At 41.0% G+C, this 21,065-nt stretch overlaps 1 protein-coding gene across 3 annotated transcripts; it reads right to left on the bottom strand.

Moving 5' to 3' along the window:
* Positions 1 to 2,180: 2,180 nt before the first annotated feature.
* prkacaa (protein kinase, cAMP-dependent, catalytic, alpha, genome duplicate a) lies at positions 2,181 to 20,936 on the bottom strand. Of its 3 annotated transcripts, none has more exons than XM_008295106.1 (10): positions 20,190 to 20,936; positions 12,111 to 12,172; positions 11,463 to 11,591; positions 10,931 to 11,029; positions 10,764 to 10,846; positions 10,553 to 10,679; positions 10,347 to 10,442; positions 8,836 to 8,958; positions 6,652 to 6,816; positions 2,181 to 5,430 (listed from the first exon to the last, which is right to left on the bottom strand). In XM_008295106.1, the coding sequence occupies exons 1-10, from the start codon at positions 20,233 to 20,235 to the stop codon at positions 5,305 to 5,307; spliced, it is 1,056 nt and encodes a 351-aa protein (XP_008293328.1). In that variant the 5' UTR covers positions 20,236 to 20,936; the 3' UTR covers positions 2,181 to 5,304. The 3 variants fall into 3 exon arrangements, with proteins under 3 accessions (XP_008293328.1, XP_008293327.1, XP_008293330.1); XM_008295105.1 differs by lacking the exon at positions 20,190 to 20,936 and adding an exon at positions 18,010 to 18,136; XM_008295108.1 differs by lacking the exon at positions 20,190 to 20,936 and adding an exon at positions 15,113 to 15,560.
* Between the last annotated feature and the right edge of the window lie 129 nt (positions 20,937 to 21,065).

Genomic DNA, 21,065 nt, shown 5'->3' with positions numbered 1-21,065 from the left:
CTCACTGTAGCGCTAGCGAGCTAGCTAGCAAGCTAGCTTGAATTCTTTGCCGCTGTCGGCTAAACATCCCCTCTCATTTGACATTATTTTCCTGTCATGAATTCAAATATCAGTTATAACAAAGTAAAGATATAACTTTTGTCAAAGCTGTAAATTGAATGGCAACAACGACACTATTTAAAAAGAAAAATCCAAAATAATTTCTGTATGTGTTTTTGAACGTCCATGGTGCGGTTAAAGTTAACTCAGTGTCAGAATTTGAGGATACAGGTCATCTTATGCTGCAAATGTTACATTTAGTTTTATAGTAACAAACCCATTGTCTGGTATGATTTAGTTAGCCTCCACATTTGTTCACTTCAGCATAAATCTTGTGTACCTGACATGGTTTTTCAAAAAATTCAATTGTTTATCAGTAAAACAGTTTCTCCTCCATCTTACCTGCCGAGGCACTAGGGCTGTGAGAAAGCTGTATTCTATTTGTATACTGATGTTCATTCATGTACATTTTCCCTATTAAATATTAAGCAAACAAACATTTAATGAAGTAGGTGCAGTTATAGTTCCTACGTGGCCCATTATCCCACTTAACTTCCACAAGATCAAATTAAAGAAGCAGATAAAGACTTGTGCTGTGTGTGCGTTTTCTTCATTACACCATCAAATTATGAAAGAATTAATGAAGGAGGCGATAAATCAGTTCGGCTTTTAATAAAGACGGCACGACAATAAATCAGTATACATAATAATTGCAACAATAACAGAGCATTAAACTGGACCCAATAAAAAAAGTTTATTTTTAAACTTTTCCCAATTACCAAAAAATGTCATAGCACCTAAATCAGAAAAGGCTCCGTACTAAACCGACCTGTCGTTTAATGGTTGGACTGACACCCCACAGTTACTCTGAAGGCTGTAAATCTTGTTCTCTGATGTGGTTAATGACACTCAAAAGTATAGTTTGTGAAATATAATGAAGCTTTTGTCTTAATCTACATTTTATTGCATCTTCCTTGGATTGATTTAGTCATTTGTAGCTCTGTCAATGTGTCTCATTGGCCAATTATCACTTCATTCTTTAATCAGTTTCCATTCTCGAATTCATATATTCTTATGAGTTTTCTTTACTTTCATATGTACAAAAGTTTGAGCAATTATATTGTTGATTTTAGAAATGAAAATACAACCCCTACAGCAAACAGGGTGATGATGATGATTCTCTTCATGTACACAGGTCACATTTCACTCTAGTCCTGTTCTTTTTTTTCCAGTTGAGAGTCTTTATTGTCACTCTTTTGTTGCAGATCCCTTCAAGCTGAGATACTTTAGGGCTGTTCTGTTCAACACGTTGTGATCTTTGTGTAAGATACTTACAGGTTTTTAGCGCCGTCAGGGGAAACTGAGGGCCGTTCCAAAAGCTTGAAGCAGATTTACATGCAACAATCATCACACCAAAACCTTACCTTCAACCTCATTATAATCACAACTCTAAGTATGCAAAGCAACGTCGAGAAGAATCACACTCATTTGGAAAACAACAGTTGAGCTTTTTGCTCACAAAAACTGACTGTATTGCTTAATTGGAGAGGGAAAGAAAGATTTGCATTTGATCAAAAGAACACCCTCAGAGGTGGAAATATTGTGACTGGTGTTGTGTTACAGCTAGTGGCTCAGGAAACACTGGATAGAGGGAGGGATGGGTTTCACACATCAGCAAATGTTGGATGAAAATCTCTCGCAGTCACATCAAGGGTGAAAAAAAGGCAGAAGAGGTGCAAGCTTTTGGAATATATGCCACAATTAACTGCAAGTAGTGTATCTATTCTCTGATGTGTGTTTGCTGGAGGGGTTACATTTATTCGCTCTCGCTTTAAAAATGAACCAAACTTTTGTCTCCTGGCTGGTAGCTGATCCCGTTCTGTGACAGGTTGAACACTGCATTATTCCATTACGCCCGGCAGACTCCTGAAACAGTCACTGAAACCAGACAGGACAGTGAAACTCCAGCATCACCACCTACCAACACGCATGTTCCTCTTATCCAGCCGCCACCAGCCCGAAGCTGCAAATATCTTTAAATTTGTTACAGGAAACTTTTATTTTTTTTCTTAAATTTTAACTAAACAAATTCTGTCACATTGCACAAGGTGAAAAGAGAGCTTACATATAACCCAGACATGTTAGTCTTAACAAGTAAAACTTTATTGGAATGATACATTTTGCAAAATATTACTTTATGTATATATTTTTTTTAACATACTCATTGTGTTCTAAGGGTATCTGTCAAGTTCTCCAGAGGGTAAGATAGTTAAGACTGTCAAAGGCAAGGATATACAGTATTGTTTCCCAAAAGGTACAATAGACTACACAATCACTGTACCCAGGTCATGAGGAAAAAAGATTAATGTTCTGTTTTTGCTTTTTTTTTTTCTTTTTTTCGTCCTTTTTTTTTTTTGAAAATACAATTAGAAAATATGAACGCAAAACATCTCAGATGTAAAAAGTGTTATGTCTGAATAAAGAGTGTGTGGAGACCTGATGAAGATAGAAGGCAAACAGGAGAAAAACTGAAAGTAGCACAGAGCAGTTGATAGTGTTCAGCTGATAGAAAAAAAAGAATTCAAGACAACTGACAAGAAGTTTTGTGTATGGGGAAACAAAGAAACAACAACAACAACAACAAAAAAACAAGCACTGTGATGGCTTCAGTGTCTGAAGTGGATCAAGTGGCATCGCCTTCTACCCACCAACTCTGATTTAGTCATTTGTCAGGACATAAAGGCGAAAAAGATATTACATGTGCTCTCTTCCAAGCGTTACATTGTGTCTTGAAGGTTTCAAAGAATTAGCACAAATGAATTCATATTGAAAAGGTATGGCGTGTGCTTCACTATTTTTTAAAAAGACTGGACAAGTTGGTTGGTGATCCACTGCACTGTTTAGTGTGATGCTCGAACAAATCAAAGGTTAATCAGCAACAAGACCGTTAGCTGCGGAAACAATGATTTCTCAAACAGGTCCGGGTGGTGGTGGTTGTGGGTGTGGAGGGGGGAGGAGGAGTCTTGCTATCGGGCTGCTTTACCACATGCAAGAAAAACCAAGCTCACCAAAGAAAGGTGTATTGTTTAAAAAAAACAAACAAAAACAAAAATACACACATCATGTTTCCAAACAGCACTGAAACATCTCCATCAGACAGTTCAAGACATTCAAAAAGGTATCCTGCGTTTGATCTCAATTACATTAAGACACTGCCAAAAAGAAGTACTGGAGCCTACTGAAATCATTTAGCCAAAGAACATTCTAAAAATGTCATGTTTACAAGACTTTATGACAAATAGATTGAAGCACATCAAACAATTCACAGAAGCTTTTCAGTGAGATGGACAAAGTCTAGCACCTATAGGGCTTATGGAGGGGCTGGCTGAGCGAAAGTGTAAAATCCTTCATGAAACCAACAAAAAAAAAACAAAACAATGTGTTCAGTCAACAAACCAGCAATAAGATTTGGTCTGCGATTGTCTTGCATCCACAGAAATAAACTTGGCAAAAGGGGACAGCTTTAGGATAGCTTCCTTAAGTTTAATTTGTTACATAGAAAGCTGGAAAATGGAAACAAAACACTTCAATCCCAACAGTCCCCCCCCCCCAAAAAAAAATAAAAAATTAGGTCGGACTGCAAATCTATGTGAAGGTGTTACATGTAAGGAACATACAAGAGAAAGAGAAAAGGGGGGAAAAAAAGAAAACAGTTGTCAAGGTGAGAAGCACAAGTTCAGTGACAATTATCTGCAAACTGTTGCCCTACAGCTGAATAATGAACTGAGCCCAGACACACACACACGTGGCTGGGTCGTGTTCCATCGTCAACAGAGCTTTGAGTGTCCATTTTTAATATTAAACATGTTATCCACGATCTCAGGTACCTCAGCACAAATCAAGCACAATGCTCTGCCGTCTTTCTTTAAAAGTGATATTGTACAAAAATAACATGCACATGTTGTCGAAACGTTTTGCTACTGTTTTGCGTATTAAAATCCACCACCGTCATAGTTACATACAGAAAACTGCAGTGTTCTCAGTTTGCAAATTTGGCAGAATTCATATATTCGTTTATTTATGAAATCTTAATTCAGTTTCACAGCTATGAGACATTTTTTTTTTTTTTTGAAAAAGATGGATATTTCATGTTCTCTATCATATATCAATATACATGTATAAATGTTCTATGAATTAAATAAACAATAGTCAGGAGTGTGACCACAATGTTAGCTGCTGCTAAATCACAGCTTTTTAAACCCACCCTTGAGCACTAAATAACACACAAGCACAGAGATTTGACATAAAAAGGACAAAATGATCACCAATAGGATTTTTTTTTTAAAATGCTCTAATAAATTCAGCTAAGAGAAAGACAGACTTAAATTCAGACCTCATGTTTACTTCTCGCAGGTCCCCCGAAGGAGTAAGACCTAGACGAAGTTTACTGTGATAAATCATTTCCACTCTGATCAAAGAGGTCACCACTGCTTCAAGTGCAAGCAGTAGAGTGCATCATCTACCCAATAATCATGCCACATTGAGCAGACAAAGGCAGGTGCAGAGAGTTTTCAAGCTTTCAATCAAACGGGCACGAGGGCTGATGCCGCCACAGCCGAAACTCTGCACCAATTCTTTCAACACAGTTTTCCAACCAGTTGGCATTATGATAGGCACATCTGTTGGACTTGGTATTGCTTGGACAGATTCAGGATGGAGAGATGGAGAAGGGGGAGGAAGGTGGGGGGAGGAGGGGGGGGAACCGGGGTGACAAGATACAACAATCACTCTTAGAGAAACTTGTAGAGAGGGGCCCATTCCAAAAAAAAATTAAAAAAAAAAAAACCCAAAAAGGAGCCTAGCAGATTCAGTACCTTAACAGAAAACCAATGCCTCAACCTGCAAAGACTGTCATCACACCATCAGAAAGATACAAGTCTAGCTGAACAGTCACAATCGGTGCCTGTTCTCGTCGAGCCCCTGCCACGAACACAAGAGGGATAAATAAAATGAATAGGTAACAGTTGAGAAACAATCAGAAAGGCAACACTGCTGGTTCTGTTAGATCTGTCTTCACTTTGCCTACCTTTCCATTGGGGGGATTTTACATTGTAAAACTCATCACAAATAAGCAAGTTATCAGTCCACCCTAGTGCTTCCTGTGTTCAGACCCCCTTTTACTTTCTAAATCCCTGTCTCTCTCTCTCTCTCTTTCTCTCTCTCTCTCTCTGTCTTGCGTGTGCGTCCGCTACTCGTGGTTGGAATCTAGAACTCGGCAAACTCCTTTGCACACTTCTCTGTGAAGGAGACTCGGATTTCCTCTTCCTCGTAGTCGTCAAAGTTGCTCGTGTCACCGGGGCCTTTGCACTTCGGAATAAAGGGAGCTTCCACCTGGAACACACGGGACAGTAAAAATCATCAGAGTGATGCAGTGGGGTCTAACAGAGAGCACCAAGGACATAAACTACAGGATGACAATGGAGTAAGTCCGAGGACACAGACGTACATGTTAACAGATTAAGAAGGGAATAAAACGCATTCAACAATCAAGAAATCCTGCTTGAATACTTGTAAGACTCATCTGTCTGTCGTCACATTGCAGGACTAGCTGTGCGATCGTGTGTGGTCATTTGCTTTCCCTGAAGCCAGCTCATCTATTTGAAATTCAGCTGGTGATTACCCAGGTTTCTCTGAATGAATTTCATCAACTGCGAGAAACAAATATGAACTTGCTGCATTCATTTGCATCACGTATTCGCGCAGACAGTAATGCTGATACTTCAAGTAAAAGCTCGAGAGTAGGAGCTTCGCTTTTTGACATAGATCGGGACAAAATGAATGATCTCGCTCTTACGGTGTTGGTACAGTATTCCCTCTATGTGCTGTTTTCATAGTCTGTAGTTTAATTAACCTTTAACTGTCACCGTTTGTTACACGAGTGTCACCGTCTGAGTAGCAATTTTCACAGCCTTCCTTGATGAGATGAGAATAGGGTCATTGCAACGTGCTTTTTAAAAAAAAATCCACTATTTATTTGAAATCTTTCGACAACTGTAGGTGACTTTATAACTGAGTTTACAAAAATGGGATTGTGTTTGCATTCGTATTCCAATGTCAAATGAAGGACTCATTACATCTCCTGGTCTGCTTTAGGATTTCAAAGTCATGTTGCAGCACTGCTATAATCTGTCTGAATCAACTAGCTGCTATTTTAAGAAAAAAACTGCAGGGAAACACATGTTTTGCATGTTTCAGACATTTTTTCATTAGCCTCCACGCAGTATCCACTGTGCAGAAGAAGAACAGATGGTGTGAAATTACCCGTAGCCACAGATGTAGAGTAAAGACACCTCCGCTGACCAAAGTCTCATTAAAACCACCTTCCTTGGGGCTCTCTCAATCCTAGCCAAAGACCTGTGTTGCATGTAACCTCCTTTCTACAGCCCAGATTTCCTCTCTACTTCCTCACTTTCAAATATCCAATAAAGGCAAAAATAATCAAAATAAAACCTGTTCCTTTGTCAGAATTCTTTTCCTTCTACCCTCATGATACAAAAGTGGACGGAGGCTCTATTTGTGAACATTACTACTGCATGGTGGCTGGCCGCTAACCTTCCTCTGGTAGATGGCAATCCAGTCAGTGGTGGCAAACCACTTGTGGCCCTTGATATCATTGACTCCATTCCTGAGGTTGCCAAATCGCTTGGTGAGGTCCACCTGCAGCAAATTTCTCAACAGATCCTTCAGGTCTGAGCTGAAGTGGGATGGAAAGCGAACCTGGAAACAGTAAAAGAAATGTTAGTGTGTGTTCTCAGGCACAGTGTTTTTGTATTTTATGCTGTTGTTTGGAGAAAGCCTGCAGGACTGTGGTCTGCAGCTGTAGATGAGTGTAAGGCCTCAGTGCTGGGAGTGGTGACGCTGAAAATGACCACGAACGACATGTCCACACACAACATATATGATGGAATACTAATATGTTCCTCGCTTTTTATTTGAACTACACTGTGAAATGAAAACAATTTCTTCTTTGTTAAGTTTCTACCTGGAACATTTCTGAACAGATTTGTTCAACTGTGGACAACAACGTTCAAAATCACAGAAAAAAGTATTAATTTACATGTTAAAATGTGGATTTTCACAAATAGGAATTTGTTCTTTTACACAGTACTGTATCTAATAGTAATTTTAGAGATATTTGTCATTATTTGAAAGAAAAATATCCAAATCAAGGATTTAAAAATGGTAAAATGTTTGATTGTTGCATTACATGTTTTCCCTGTTTGTTAAATTATAGATCATCCATCCATTATCTATACACCACTTAGTCCTCACTGGGGTCGTGGGGGGCTGGAGTCTATCCCAGCTGACTTAGGGCGAAGGCAGAGGACACCCTGGACAGGTCACCAGTCTATCACAGGGCTACACTTAGAGACAGACAACCAAGCACACTCACATTCACACCTACGGACAATTTAGAATCACCAATTAACCTCAACATGTTTTTGGACTTTGTGGGAGGAAGCCGGAGAACCTGGAGAGAACCCACGCTGCACAGGGAGAACATGCAAACTCCACGCAGAAAGATCCCAGGTGTCCTCACCGGGACGCGAAACAGTGACCTTCTTGCTGCGAGGCAACGGTGCTAACCACTGAGCCACCTTGAAGCCCGTAACTCACAATATGCGACTGTTAAATTACAGTTTTACAGTATTCATACCTGCTAAAGACATCATTATTTTACACATATTTGCTGTTATTTTCACAGTTTTTCTTTCTTTTTAAAAAAAAAAAGTATAGTATTTCACTGTTTAACATGTTTTTCTGCTACCCTGGCTGACAGATTTTCAGTTTTTTTTTTTTTTTAATGGGATATTTTTCTTTACAGTGTATATGCTTGAACAATCCCAAGTCTTCCTTCCTGTACTTTACGCATCTAACTACAGAAAACTGTGTGATGAGATTTGAGCACTTCTGAAATGTGTGTGGACACAAACAGAGCACCAGACACATGGGTTCATGTTTGACTTGGATGTGATTTGCTGGTTGTCTACTTGTTTGCATTTGTCCATTTTCCTTTGATTTTTGTTCTCATTGTTAGTTTTTTTTGCTCTTCTCACCATTGTTGAGCATGGCCATAAATGATAGAGCTTTAACTGCAGTCACATGACTTGCTAGAATGTACAATTTACAGTATATGACAGTGATGTACTGGCTGTACCTAATAAAATGTCAAGTCAGCGATTCTTGTGTGCTGGTAACACAGCAGCACGTATGCTACGAGTACCACATATTTTATAATAAATCCAAAAAAATGACTCATGTAAAGCACAAGATTAATTTCATGTGATATCATATTAATAAGGGGGAAAAAATGAAGGACTCAAAATGTCACCAAGAAGAAGATATTCCAATGCAAAGGGGAAAAGAACTGACAAGTTAACAGAAAATTAGATGTTTCTCTTATTTTGCTGATGCTGTGCTTCTGAGGGTGGGAAGCGAATTAAAGTTAGTCAATCAGACACCCAAGTAGTCGATAAATGGAGTAATGAAGCAAACATTCCCATATTAATAAATTATCTGTAAGTTTTAATCTTTACACAATCATCACAATTCATCGAATTAAGAGGCTTGTTCTGTGACATCACTGATAAATTATTGCCACCAGCATGAATTTTGGATTTTATAAAAGCATTTTGAAACAGTGTTTAAATTGCTGACTGATATTTTGAAAAACAACCATTCCTTGATTGAGATCAAGTGTAAAGGGGTTATTCGAGTAGTATTCTCTAAACTCACCTTCCCTGATACAATCTTTTCATAAATCTGAATGGGCTGGTCAGCAAAGAAGGGAGGGTAACCAGCAGCCATCTCATATATCAGTACTCCCAGGGCCCACCAGTCCACTGCTTTATTGTAACCCTGGAAAAAAAAAAAATCACAGGAAATAAAGAGGGTTCTCAAACGAATTTGTGCTGACGATGCAGTGGTTTCCTATGTGAAGTCCCACGTTGATCTGCTAAGTCCCACATCGCTACTGTGGCCTAAAGATGAGATGAGTGTATTAAGAAGCAAGATTAGTAGGTTAGCTAGGAGTGTGTAGAGCCTAAAATTTTCGGTGTCTCTTTCAACCTAGCTAGATCATCAATGTAACTTGCGCTGCACAGCTTTGTTCTGAGTTTAGGTTATAATTGGCTGCAAGAAGCGTCTCCCTTTCACCAATTTCATTCCTGAGGACTCTCACCCAAGGGAATCCGTTCTGTCTGTTGTGCCACTGAACGAAGCTGTATGCACTGTGTTGCCACAGGAACCTACATGCACCCAGTTGCATCAGTTTAAATGTTTGGTGCTGATTTGATGCCAAATCCTTTCTACCATACTGGCACTGCAGCTCAGAACACAGATTAGAAAACCGATTAGCTTTTTAGTATTTATCACCATGACTATTCAGTCAATAACACTATTTCACTATGATTACATAGTTAAACAGTTCTCCACCATTTCTCTCTTGTATCACTTGCAGTAGCGTTGCTTTGCCAGCTGATGCTGTCGTACATAATGGTCTGGCTGCACCACACCATCCCTCTACTATGGGGTAAAAAAAAAAATGCTCTGGCCTGTTTGTATTTCTTGAAACCAATCACAGTTGTTGTGGGCAGAGCTAAGCGAAGAACGAGGCTTCAATATTCACACAAAGTAGTGACGGGTGGAATTGCTTCAACGGAACATTTGCATAAAGGGAGGCAAGCACTGTGACTAAAATAGATAATTCACCGCAAAAACCTAGCACAGCTGCCTCACTGTACGATCCAAAATTTGAGATCTTCAGCGTGATCGGTTGCTGCTCGGAGGTTGTTGCTGTTTACCGTTGTGAAGAAAACGGTTGAGAGCGGAGGGGGGGACAAAGTCGCCTGAAATGTGCGGTGGCTTTAATCGCAGCCTACATACAGTGACTCAGACTACATTTGCAGTAACAGCGCGATTTACCGTAATCAATATTTCTACTCTTCATTGCTCTCCATTATAACAGCCTGTTCATTTTGACTGAAATACGGGGCACAAAAACTGGTTCATTTTGTGCGGAAGAAGAGTCACATGAGGTCTTAAATGCCTCTTTTACTGTGAGCGCGCGCAGTCTGAAGATGAAAACTTGGTTAAGAGAGAAAGTTGATAAGCATCATTGTGATACCCATTACCTCCGACTTTAGGTTTTGTTGAGCCAGCTTGCACAAAGAAAGCCTGGATATGTAGAACCTGCTTCATATTACACCCCTCAGCACATGTCATCCTGGGCTGAGCTCAACACTGACCTTACTGAGGATGATCTCTGGCGCCAGGTACTCTGGAGTCCCGCAAAGCGTCCAGGTTCGGCCCTTCACCCTTTTCGCAAATCCAAAATCTGTTACCTAAGGAACAGAGAACACAGCTCTGAGTATTGGTTACATACTACAAGAGCACTTCTGTGTAATACTGTTGTTGACGGTTAAAAGCAGACAAACAAACATGTAATCCTTGCCTGTATGTAACCTTGCTGGTCGATGAGCAGGTTCTCCGGCTTCAGATCTCGGTAGATGAGATCCAGTGAGTGAAGGTATTCAAAGGTCAGTACAATCTGGGCTGCGTAGAAGCGGGCATGTGGTTCACTGCAAAACACGAGTGTCAGTATTTACATACAACCAGCAGCACATGGGAATATGTAGGTTGAGTTAACTTAAAAGTCAACTCACCTGAATCTACCGATCCTCCTTAAGTGTGAGAACATTTCACCTCCAGGCACATACTCCATTATCATATACAGATTACTGTTATCCTGTAGGGACACAAGTAATGTCTTACTTTAACATGCAAAACATGCGTAGCAAGATGAGGTGAACATCGTTTTGCAGATGAATACCTTAAAAGAGTGTTCCAGTCGCACCAGGAAGGGAAAGCTGACAGCTTGCAGGATACGTTTCTCGTTCAGTGTGTGTTCTATCTGCTTCAGCTTCACTACCTATAAGGATCAGAGTGGAGGTGTATTCAGGCAAAATATGTTGACAAAATGGCTTGCCAAAAAATACAAATGATTGATGACTTAGCCCTGCCACAGTAGCATTTAAAGACAAATTTCTCCAGCAGCATAGAGAATTGAATTTAAATCGGGAATGATTTCTAACATCAGCATGTTGTAAAGTCAGGACGTCTTTCTGGCACTATGGGACATTTGAACTCTGAAGTTATCCTGAAGAGAGTCTAAGATTGGTTCTTATTAGCAGATTGACTACTCTCTCTTCTCTCATTAATGTTTAAATAGGAAAATGTTCATACAAACACTGTTGGTGTATTACAGTGTCTGCAAGAGACATTATCACCATTAGAAAGTCAGACATTCACGTTCATTTACCAAGTTTTGTTCTCTTGAATGTCATCCTTCAAAAGTACTGTACCTTTTGTTTGTCAAGTATTTTCATGGCAAAATGCTGGCCTGTCTCTTTGTGCTTCACCAACATGACTCGACCAAATGAACCAGTGCCTAAGGTCTTCAGACGCTCAAAGTGGTCCAATGCCGCGGTTTGCTGAGGGAGAGGAGAAGACGTCAGTGAGTGGGAAGTGTACATACAGTTTTTCTAGCAACCCACCATGACGAGCGCTGCTTTAGTTTAACTATTTTTCCTGAATAAAAGAGAAACAAACGGGCATCTTAATGTCAAAGGCAAGTCTTTACAAATTAATTCCTGTTGTTTTCGTGTGATGTCTTTCATTTGAGAGTATCTAAGAGGTGCACCTATGATACAAAATACAATACACAGTGCAAAAGTATATATTTCACATGAGTCCAGCAGAGGGTGCACTGGCCCTCTGAAATAAACAGGCATTCATTTGTCCAGGGGCAGGACTATTTCCATGACTCTCACTGTATCAGAGCGAACTCCCATGCAAAGTTCATTATCGCAACAAGGTGTCTCAACATTCAAAAATAGAAGCTTATCTCTTAGCCAAAGCATGATAACATTAGGCAATAATAATAAAGTGGCTTTAAAAAGAAACAGTAATGATTAAACTAAAACAGATATGTGTATGTTTTACTGTCTCACCTGTGCTGGATTCTCCCATTTCTTCAGGAAGTCTTCTTTGGCTTTGGCAAGAAACTCCTTCACTGCAAACAGAAAGAAGGCATATGTTCAGAGACCGTCATAGACCTAACATAACGTTATATAGTGGGTCACCCTAACCTTAACACCAACACCCAGAGAAGATGACACCTTGGTGCTTGCAAAAATAAAAAATAAAAAAATGTGGAAACTTTTATGAGATAGTGGTATGATACAGGTTATGTAACAATGTGTACATGAGTATAAATACTGCCTGGGACAGTCTGCATTCAATCTGTCATCATCTCATCTTGGGCTCTCTCTGTCCACTGCTTTCATCCCAGCACCACATCTTGCAAGAAAACCTTGTGCAGAGCTGTGACTTCATAGGCTATTTCCAGCAAGTCACCAAACCAAAATGCAAAGCCAAAGAAACACTGACTTAAATGTCCGGCAGTGCGCAACTCAAAACATAAACCTCAATCTCACCAGCAATTCTGAATTGCATTTCTTATGCTTCTAGTGATAAACTGACATGACTTTTAACAGAACTGTTTATTTGTAGTAAAGGAGATCGATGACAGATATTAGGAAGTGATATCAGGGCTCCAGTAACTTTGTGGTGAGACACTGCAGCAGCCAAGCAGGGTGTACCTTTGCCTGCATATGAGGCGTTCAGGGAACATTGGTAAATTGCATCTATAGATAAGCAGATGTTCAGCCAGTGAGAGGTTAACCTTGTGTCCAACTTATAGCAGCAACCGTAAAACAACTTCAGGGCAAAAACTGGTTAAAAAAAAAAAAGAAGTGTATATAATTTCAGATACAAATATTTTTGCGAGTATAAAGTTACTGTCAAATCTTATAAAAATGTAAAACTAGATTATGCAAAGACAATATGCATCAACATGCAAGGTGGAGTAATTGTTGAGGCAATACTGTAACTAAATGGAAAGGCCAACAGAGAAAGTTGGCAGCACCTTTGCACCCAGTGGAAACATTAGTATGGAACCCTGGATATACATTTATGTAACCATCAGATAGCGCTGTGGGCGGGACATTGTTCAGGCCCAGAGACTGATGAGTTCACATGAAGCGCGGTGGCTGCATCAGAGCCAAAAAAAATTGCTTTTTGAAATTATTTTATTAGGGAACACTTTAAGAACAGCACAGATAATTGCAAAATGCTGAGTATTTAATCTAATAGTCAGCCAGCCCCTAATAGTTTCCATTGCTGCTCAATTACAATCCCCTCACAAGCTGAGCAGTTTTGGAAAGTATCACATTGAAAACAAGCTTGTGCATTTAGCAAATGTGGAACGTGGTCACTGAGTGGTCTATTTCGGAGTAATTCCGAGTTGGTTTCAATAAGGAAAACAAGTGTAAGCACATGATAAGAATTTTCTGACGTTTCACTGTGGCCTTCAGGGTTACAACAAAGAAAGCCATCTGCAAAAGACTTAAGTTTGGATTCTCTTGAATGCATCACTGTAGAATAATACATTCGATATGGAAATTAAATACATTTAGGATGAAAGCGCATTTTAACATAAAGCTACCGTGTCTTTATAAAAACAAACCTACTCCCTGAAAACAGCTCATGACTTGGCAGTGCATAAATAAGCATGCAACACTGAGCATACATGCAGTTACAGGTCAACAGTCATACCTGTGGACAGATTATGGTACAAATACTGTCATACAGAGAAGTTCATTTTTTATCTTTATGAGGATAATCACAGGGCTCTGTGGAAACATGCAGATAACCAGCCATTCCTCATTCCTCCTTACTATCTGTGTACTAGCCACAGCGATTAAGGGTGTACTGCTATTTCTACTGTTAGCCTTGGACACAAGACGGTGGAGGTCGTAAATGCAATAAAAAAAAAAAAAAAGGACAATAATATGAATTTATTTTTGCTATATTATTAGAATTATTGGCGATCAAATGCAAAGCATAATTTCTTCTCCTTAACTGACACAGATCAGCAGAGATCTTGTGTTGTTTGACCATTTTCTTGTTTTAATTGTGTGTTGTTGTTGTTCTTTTATTTGTACAGCATTTTGGTCAATGCTCATTGTTTTCAAAAAGTGGTAATGAATAAACTGACTCGACAACAATTAATAAACAAGTTCAGACAAAGGTAAGACTGAGTTCAAGGCAGAAATCATGATAATTACTTAGAAACATAATAAAGGTACTGTAAAAATGTCTGCTCTATTAAAAAGTAGTGGAAACATATCCCATGCTGAGCCTTTCAGGGTAATGTGGAATTTCTGTCTGTCGAGGTAATCAATGCAAAACAGCCTAGGGCACAGTTAAAATAAAGCCAGTCAGCTATCAAAAGTGAAAACAATTTATTTATCAGCACTGTGATATGAATATTTAAACTAATGACCTCTTGAAGTGATGTTCGAATCAGAACGTTACATTTATACAATGAGAATGCTGCAAACTGGGAACTGCCCACACACAAATTTCTCATGCAAATATTAACACACATGCACTCCAAACTACACAAAAGTTTAATCCTCATCTAGTTAATGTGATTTCCTGCAAATTCTCTAAAGACCAGCAGCTCCAACAATAGGATGGGAGAAAGCCAGCAAGGACTGCAAAGACCAAAGTTCACATAAACATGTCAAGTGCACTGTTGCTTCCACAGAGAGCAATGGAAGCAGAATGGTCACCAGGGAGAAAACATTTCCCATGAAAGTAGCTTAACTTCTACTTTAAGCAGAAAGAGCCACAAACGGAGCTATTACTGGCACAACTTGGAACTGTGAAGAGAAGGAACATAGGCGCTGTGGAAGCTGTGAAAAGAAGTAGAGGGAGCTAAATAGCCAAATCAACAGCTGCCTTTAAGGAATTCTCTTGGTCTTCATTTAGCCTCTGTTTTTGTTTGATTTAAGAGGCTTGGGCTGCCATGACAACCATAGGAGGAGTTGCAGGTGATAAACTAAAACTTCTCACTCTGACTTTCCTGTAACCTCAAATTCCTTACCATCTGGGAGGACTATGGGTACCTCTGGTGCTGCTGCAGCATCTGCCGAGCGCGACCCTGATTCACTTGAACGCGAGGATGACTCCCTCTTCCCTGCATGCCTTCTGGAGCTCTTCCTGTCACACATTAGCCCTGCAAAGTCTCCCCTGTACTTCTTCCTTGGCCTCTTCCTCAGAGCCACTGACTCATGACCTATCCTCCCCCTCTGAGAGCACTCTGGTCAGATCAGCAGCCCCACACATCCACAAAAAAACCAGTCGAGTGTCCTTGCCGGGAGAGTGTCTTCAGTCTTTCCTGCAACTGTCACCTTGCTGGAGACCAAGTTCAAAAAGTAACATCCACCTCCAGTGTGCAGTCAAACGTAGCATGGAGAGCACTGCTGCTCCCGTTACACACACACACACAGATCAATTGGACCCTTGCTTGGTTAGTATCAATATTTATTCTGTACACAAAGTACTCTCTGCTGTTCCCTCTCATGTCAAGCACACACACAAACACACACACACACACACACACATGCACACTCAGAGGCTATATATTGATCTAAACAGGGGCATAATCACCAGGGGGAGGGGCGTAAAACACTAGCTGGTATATTTAGCCAACCCAGAGATGAAGTCCTATGGAAAACTAGGCCTAAGTAAAGACCCTCGAGATGAACTAGACACATCTAGATGCAGCTCAAACTTTCCCTAATTAGCAGAACCAATCAGATGTCACATCAGTGATGAAAAACTTTCAGAGACGATCTGGGTGTTTTCAAAAACATAAAAGTGGCCCTCTCAGGAGACATCAGCAAAGCAGGAACGCACAAACCACAGTGAAACTTTTTCTCCCAGCGCAAATGCACCAGAGAGTCGGTGTAGTGCCAGTGCTGAATTGATCCTCCAAAAAATCAATCCTCCATCTCTCCCCTGGGCCTCACTGGCCCACTCTGACGCAGGAACAGAGGGGTTATATTAGGGCGAGCTGACCGACATTAAACTGCGAAGCGCGCCAAATCGGGTCTCAGGCTACACAAGGCCTTGTTCAGATAGCATAAAGGCCCATGTGGTGCATAACAAAACAGTTAAGAAGGCAAACAGAGCAGCATGTAAACTAGAGATGTGTTTGCAAACTTGTAAAGGTGAGAAATCAATTTTAGTCATCAGCTGCTGAATACAGGCGGTGGGCATTCACTAACAAAGCTGCCAATGGAAAGTCACTCTGTGTTGTACTGTCCCGAATTTAAATGGCTAGTTAAATTACCAACCAATTCAGAAGCAGAGGAACTGAGAGACTGAGTCTTCAGTCAACTTTCATGTCCTTTTTCACTTCTGTTGAAATGCACTTAGAGAACGGGGAAAATTCCTGCATCCATCAGTTTCATTGTGTAGTTGTTCTTATTAAAAATTGTGAATTATTACGATGATCCCAAGGCTGAACAATGAAACAGTGCGAGTCTCGCTTTGCTTTTTCCTGCATAGGAGTGTATTTTATCCAGAGGTCTACTGTCTGACACAAATAATCTTCAAGGAGGTAAAAGTGTGCATGTAGTGTCAAACAATTACATATTTTTATTTCGTCCTTATAGCTCTCATGAGTTCAAACTTTCTGCGTATGAATTTTAATGCAGAGATACATACAGGGTTCAATGCACATACATTTTACAGTGTTTCTGCTGTTCCTCTGGATGCCCTCATTTCTGCACCCAAGTATTATAATATGCCATTCCTGTATGTGCTACAGTGATAAAAATAATGTCAGTAGCAGTACCTGTAGATTTAGAAGACAGAAGGATTCACTTTACTACGATGTCTATTTCACATCAAACCCTAATGAATTTACTGTTCCCTGCCCAAACACTGAACTTCATTGTCAGTTTTGCTCTACATGCTGCTACATCTCAGGACCATTCCCCTGGCGGTCTGTCAGTTTGCCGAGTGGCTAGTTCGGTGCTGTAAGCTGGTCTGAGGCAGCTGATTGGCGTTTCAAACGTAAGGTCTACCGATAATCAGTGTAAGCTTTTAACAAAGCCCCTTTAACTGGAGACAGGAAGTGATGAGCGATCCAAACACAAGCCTGCCCCTGTTACACAAACCAGCTGTGTGCAGAGCAGGGGCAGGACATGAACCACGCTGATATTTATAGACAGAGGGAGTTGCACTTGGACAGAGTGCCACCTCATTATATGGTCAAATTCACGACACTCACAACTCATTACAACCATTCCTTGTCATAAACTGGTTATGAGCACGGTCTTGCTCAGATGTTTAACCAGTGTAAAGTTAGAGAAGTATATTTTAAGCAGTCAAACATGAATGCAACAAGACTTACAAGCTATCAAAAATTCATAAAAAAAAGACAACACAAACTTACAAGAGTGCTATTTGTCAGAAGGACAAGGACCTTAAAGTATAACAGCAATAAAGAATGTGGGAGTCAAAACAGATTCATTATTGCACTGTGTAGTTTAAGGCTGATAGTGTTTTGCTGTGCAGCTACTGTGCACAGGCAGATGCTTCCACAGGAGCTGAGAAATGCCTCCCTGTTTTTTCTGTAACCAGTAAACAATAGGTAACAGAGCAGAGACAAACAACAGACTGCTCTGTTTGCGTGTATCTGTATACATGGACATATGCATGCATATGACTTGGCTACAGGCCATAAATAATAAACCAGTACAACCAAGGTCCAGAAGTGCGATAGATCACTCCACCACAGCCACTGACACTCAACTCACCAGGTCACAAGATGAATTCAGTTACAAACATTATCAAGAAAACACAGCTTGGCTATCTGTGAAATGGCGAGATCCAGATCAGCCTGTGACTGGTTAAGCTTGTGGGACACGGTGTGAACTCCAGCTCCACCCCTAACCCATGCTCCTCTCCAGCTCCAGAATAAAAACTCACTCCAGCTGCAAGCCTCTAGCTCCTCCTGTGGCTGGTCATGTCTGCCTTGTCCACTGCCTATGTCCCCTAGACAGGGTCCAGCTCGTTGAAACAGCCTTCCTGCCAGCTTGTGAATAACAGACATCATACAAGGCTGGAGGAAGCCAGCTGATAGAGCTTCAAACTGCAGTACTTCCGGATGTTTTACCAAGCGGGAAATCCACAAAATGTAATACCAACAGCGTCTTAAAGGCCAAAACTTAAGGCTATCTTGGCCGACTGTGTTTAGGTTATAGAGCAGAGAGGCGATGACCAACTGTGCAGAGCCTGGGCTGGACCTTCCTTGCTCCTTCACTTCCTGTGGCAGTTCACAGTGTCTGTCCGCCCTGCTTCTTCCTGTGGGCCAGAAAGGAGCTCTGTATACCAGTGCAGTGGCTCTCTGCTCGTCTTCTGCAGCCTGGAAAGTTCGGTGACAATAGACGCTGCACACCTGAACCAGTTCTCAACACTCTCTTTCCATTTTCCGTCAAAACCAAAACAGGCTGCCATGTTGTCCTTAATCTCTCCTCTGCTCTGTGGAAAATTATGCTCCTTGTTGTGGGCTCTGGACCCCTGGTCTGCACCTGTCTCTGGGGATCAGGGTGGGCCCAGAGTGATCAGACTGATAAGGAAGTGAAGCATGACATATGAACAACCCTCCCAACAGCAGCGCCTTCTCTACGCCTGTTTTTAACCGAGTAACATTCCAAGTTCTGTTCTTTCTAAAGCACTAAAAAACAGACATTTGTGCTCTGACATCTGAAAGTCATGGCCTTGTTACACAGGCTACCAAGGATGGGTTAACATTACAGAGAGACTGGAGACCATTCTTCACACTTACTCGCTACCAGCAACAAGGAGCTGACGCTCATTTCACAGATACCCGTTCAGACATCGCACACTTAAGCGTTATTTATGGTGTTATGGATAGAAACATAAAACAGTGTCCTCCCAAGTCTTCTCTAGGTCCAGTGAACTTTAGTCAACAAACATAATAAGAAATACAATTATTTCCCCCAAAATTTCACTAAACACTCAAGTTCATACTTGAAATAATGAATCAGTTTTGTTAGTTTGGTGTTTCTGACTCTTTGCCTTATTTTTTAAAAAATCAGACTGTAAGTAAGTCAATTGTATGTTCACAAAGTTCATTAAGGAAAAAGTTGTGCAGAGCAACAGCATATAAAACGATTATCAAACAAGCAAAGCGTCTCTCTCTCTCGGCAACATGCACACAAGCACGCACTCAATGACACATACAAGTGCCCTTGTTCTAAATGCTGCTCATCACATGTTGTTCAAGAGACTTCTTAACTCCCAAGTTTCTGCCCGGAGAGGATCACCCTCATGCATCATATGACAACGTCCTGGTGGCTTTTTATTCCACTGATAACAACCAACACCCTTCTGCTCACAAACACAGTCAGGGGGACACTGAGCTTTAACATTCAGTTGATTACTTCATGTAAACATCCTAAAATAGTACGTGCATCTCCACTCTTGCTGCAAATCTCTATTTATTTATTTATTTTAAAAAACGAACCCTTTTCATGTACAAAGAGGAATGTTTTGTCCTGGAGTGACTACGTTATTAAAAAGTGCACTAGACAACAAGTCTGCACAAGGGTTTGAGCTTGCAATGTTGTTGCAGCCCTCCATAATCTTATGACAGTAGAAAGAAATATCTAGAACACATAAACCACAAGCAAACCTATGACTGTTGTATAAGACTACTTGTTGCCATCCTCACTGATACCTCTGAATGTAACCTGGGGCATTTAATCACGAGCTTTCCCACAGGATGGGCAAAGAAAATGAATAACATCCTCTGCTGTTCGATTGGGATGACCCTGGCTTAGCAGTAAAACAACTTAGCTGAAGTTTAGGTGTGGATATGAATTGATCTGATATGGGGTGGACGATCCCAATGAAACTTCGGCATATTGAGCTGATCCACTTTCCAAGATGAGAAAAGCTGTTGAAACATGGGAAAACTGTGTAATAACGGGGGCTCTCTGGGCTGTTATGCACTGCACAGGTCTTAAGTTGTACATATTATGTCGCTGCCATTGTGGGAAACAGGAAATGACTACAGCCAAACGATCCAGCGGCAGGCGGCACGATACGGCTAGCTGCGGCAACTACGGGCAAAGGGTACTCACCACTCTCCATCTCATTGCCTTTCTTTGCGGTGGGCGTGTTGCCCATGATGGCAGGCTGATGGTGGACTCCCTGGGCTCGGAATGAGTTTTCCTTTACAAGTCGTTGAGTGATGCTACACCGCTAATGCAGTCGTAGAACTCAATGAAGCTGACAGCTAGCTACTAGCTAACAGCTATCATTATTGACAAACGAATGTAAAAATATTTACTCAAATACGTCTCCGTTATGAGTTGAGGAAACTCCAGCCACTCGAGTATATCCAAGTCTGCACCTAACACTAGCGCTTCAGGTTAGCTAGGCTAGCACGTTAGCTAACTGTATAGCCAGCGGATGTCAGCCTGTTAGCTCGTCTATTTCCAAGCGAGCACCGGCGGATAAGGATGTCACTTGACTGTCCTGTATTTCCAGAGACGGTTTGATTTATCCAAAATCCAGTCCGGACACAGTTCGTCGAAAGCTGTTTTCCGAGGAAGCTAGCGTTAGCTTCTAGCGTCCCTTGCAGTCGTATCCTGGCCTGAGCTAACCAGGTGCTATCTCTGTATAGGCAGGCCTTTTCAGGGGAAACCTGGATGACAAAACTGGTGTCCAGGCTACTCGTTTTTCCCCGCTGTTTGTTATTCAAACAGATATCGCTCCATTCGTTTCTACACAAGCCGTCAAGTGCAGTGGTTTCCTGGGACCGACCACCTGATAGTCGATTCCTCAGATCAACAGACCCCTTCCATTAATCTTCAGACCGCAAGGGAAACTCCAGTCATCCATCCACAGAGTCCCGCCTTCGTCTGTCTCTGATTGGCTGCCTGCACGAATACTTACGTGACAGAAATCGAATTCGAGTGCTGATTGGACAACTGTCAATACATCCAATCCTTGCA

This window comes from Stegastes partitus, unplaced genomic scaffold (genome assembly GCF_000690725.1).
Source record: "Stegastes partitus isolate 25-593 unplaced genomic scaffold, Stegastes_partitus-1.0.2 Scaffold1020, whole genome shotgun sequence".
NCBI classification, from domain to species: domain Eukaryota; kingdom Metazoa; phylum Chordata; class Actinopteri; family Pomacentridae; genus Stegastes; species Stegastes partitus.
Note: the sequence above shows the minus strand (reverse complement) of the source record. Positions and strands in the feature narration are given on the sequence as shown.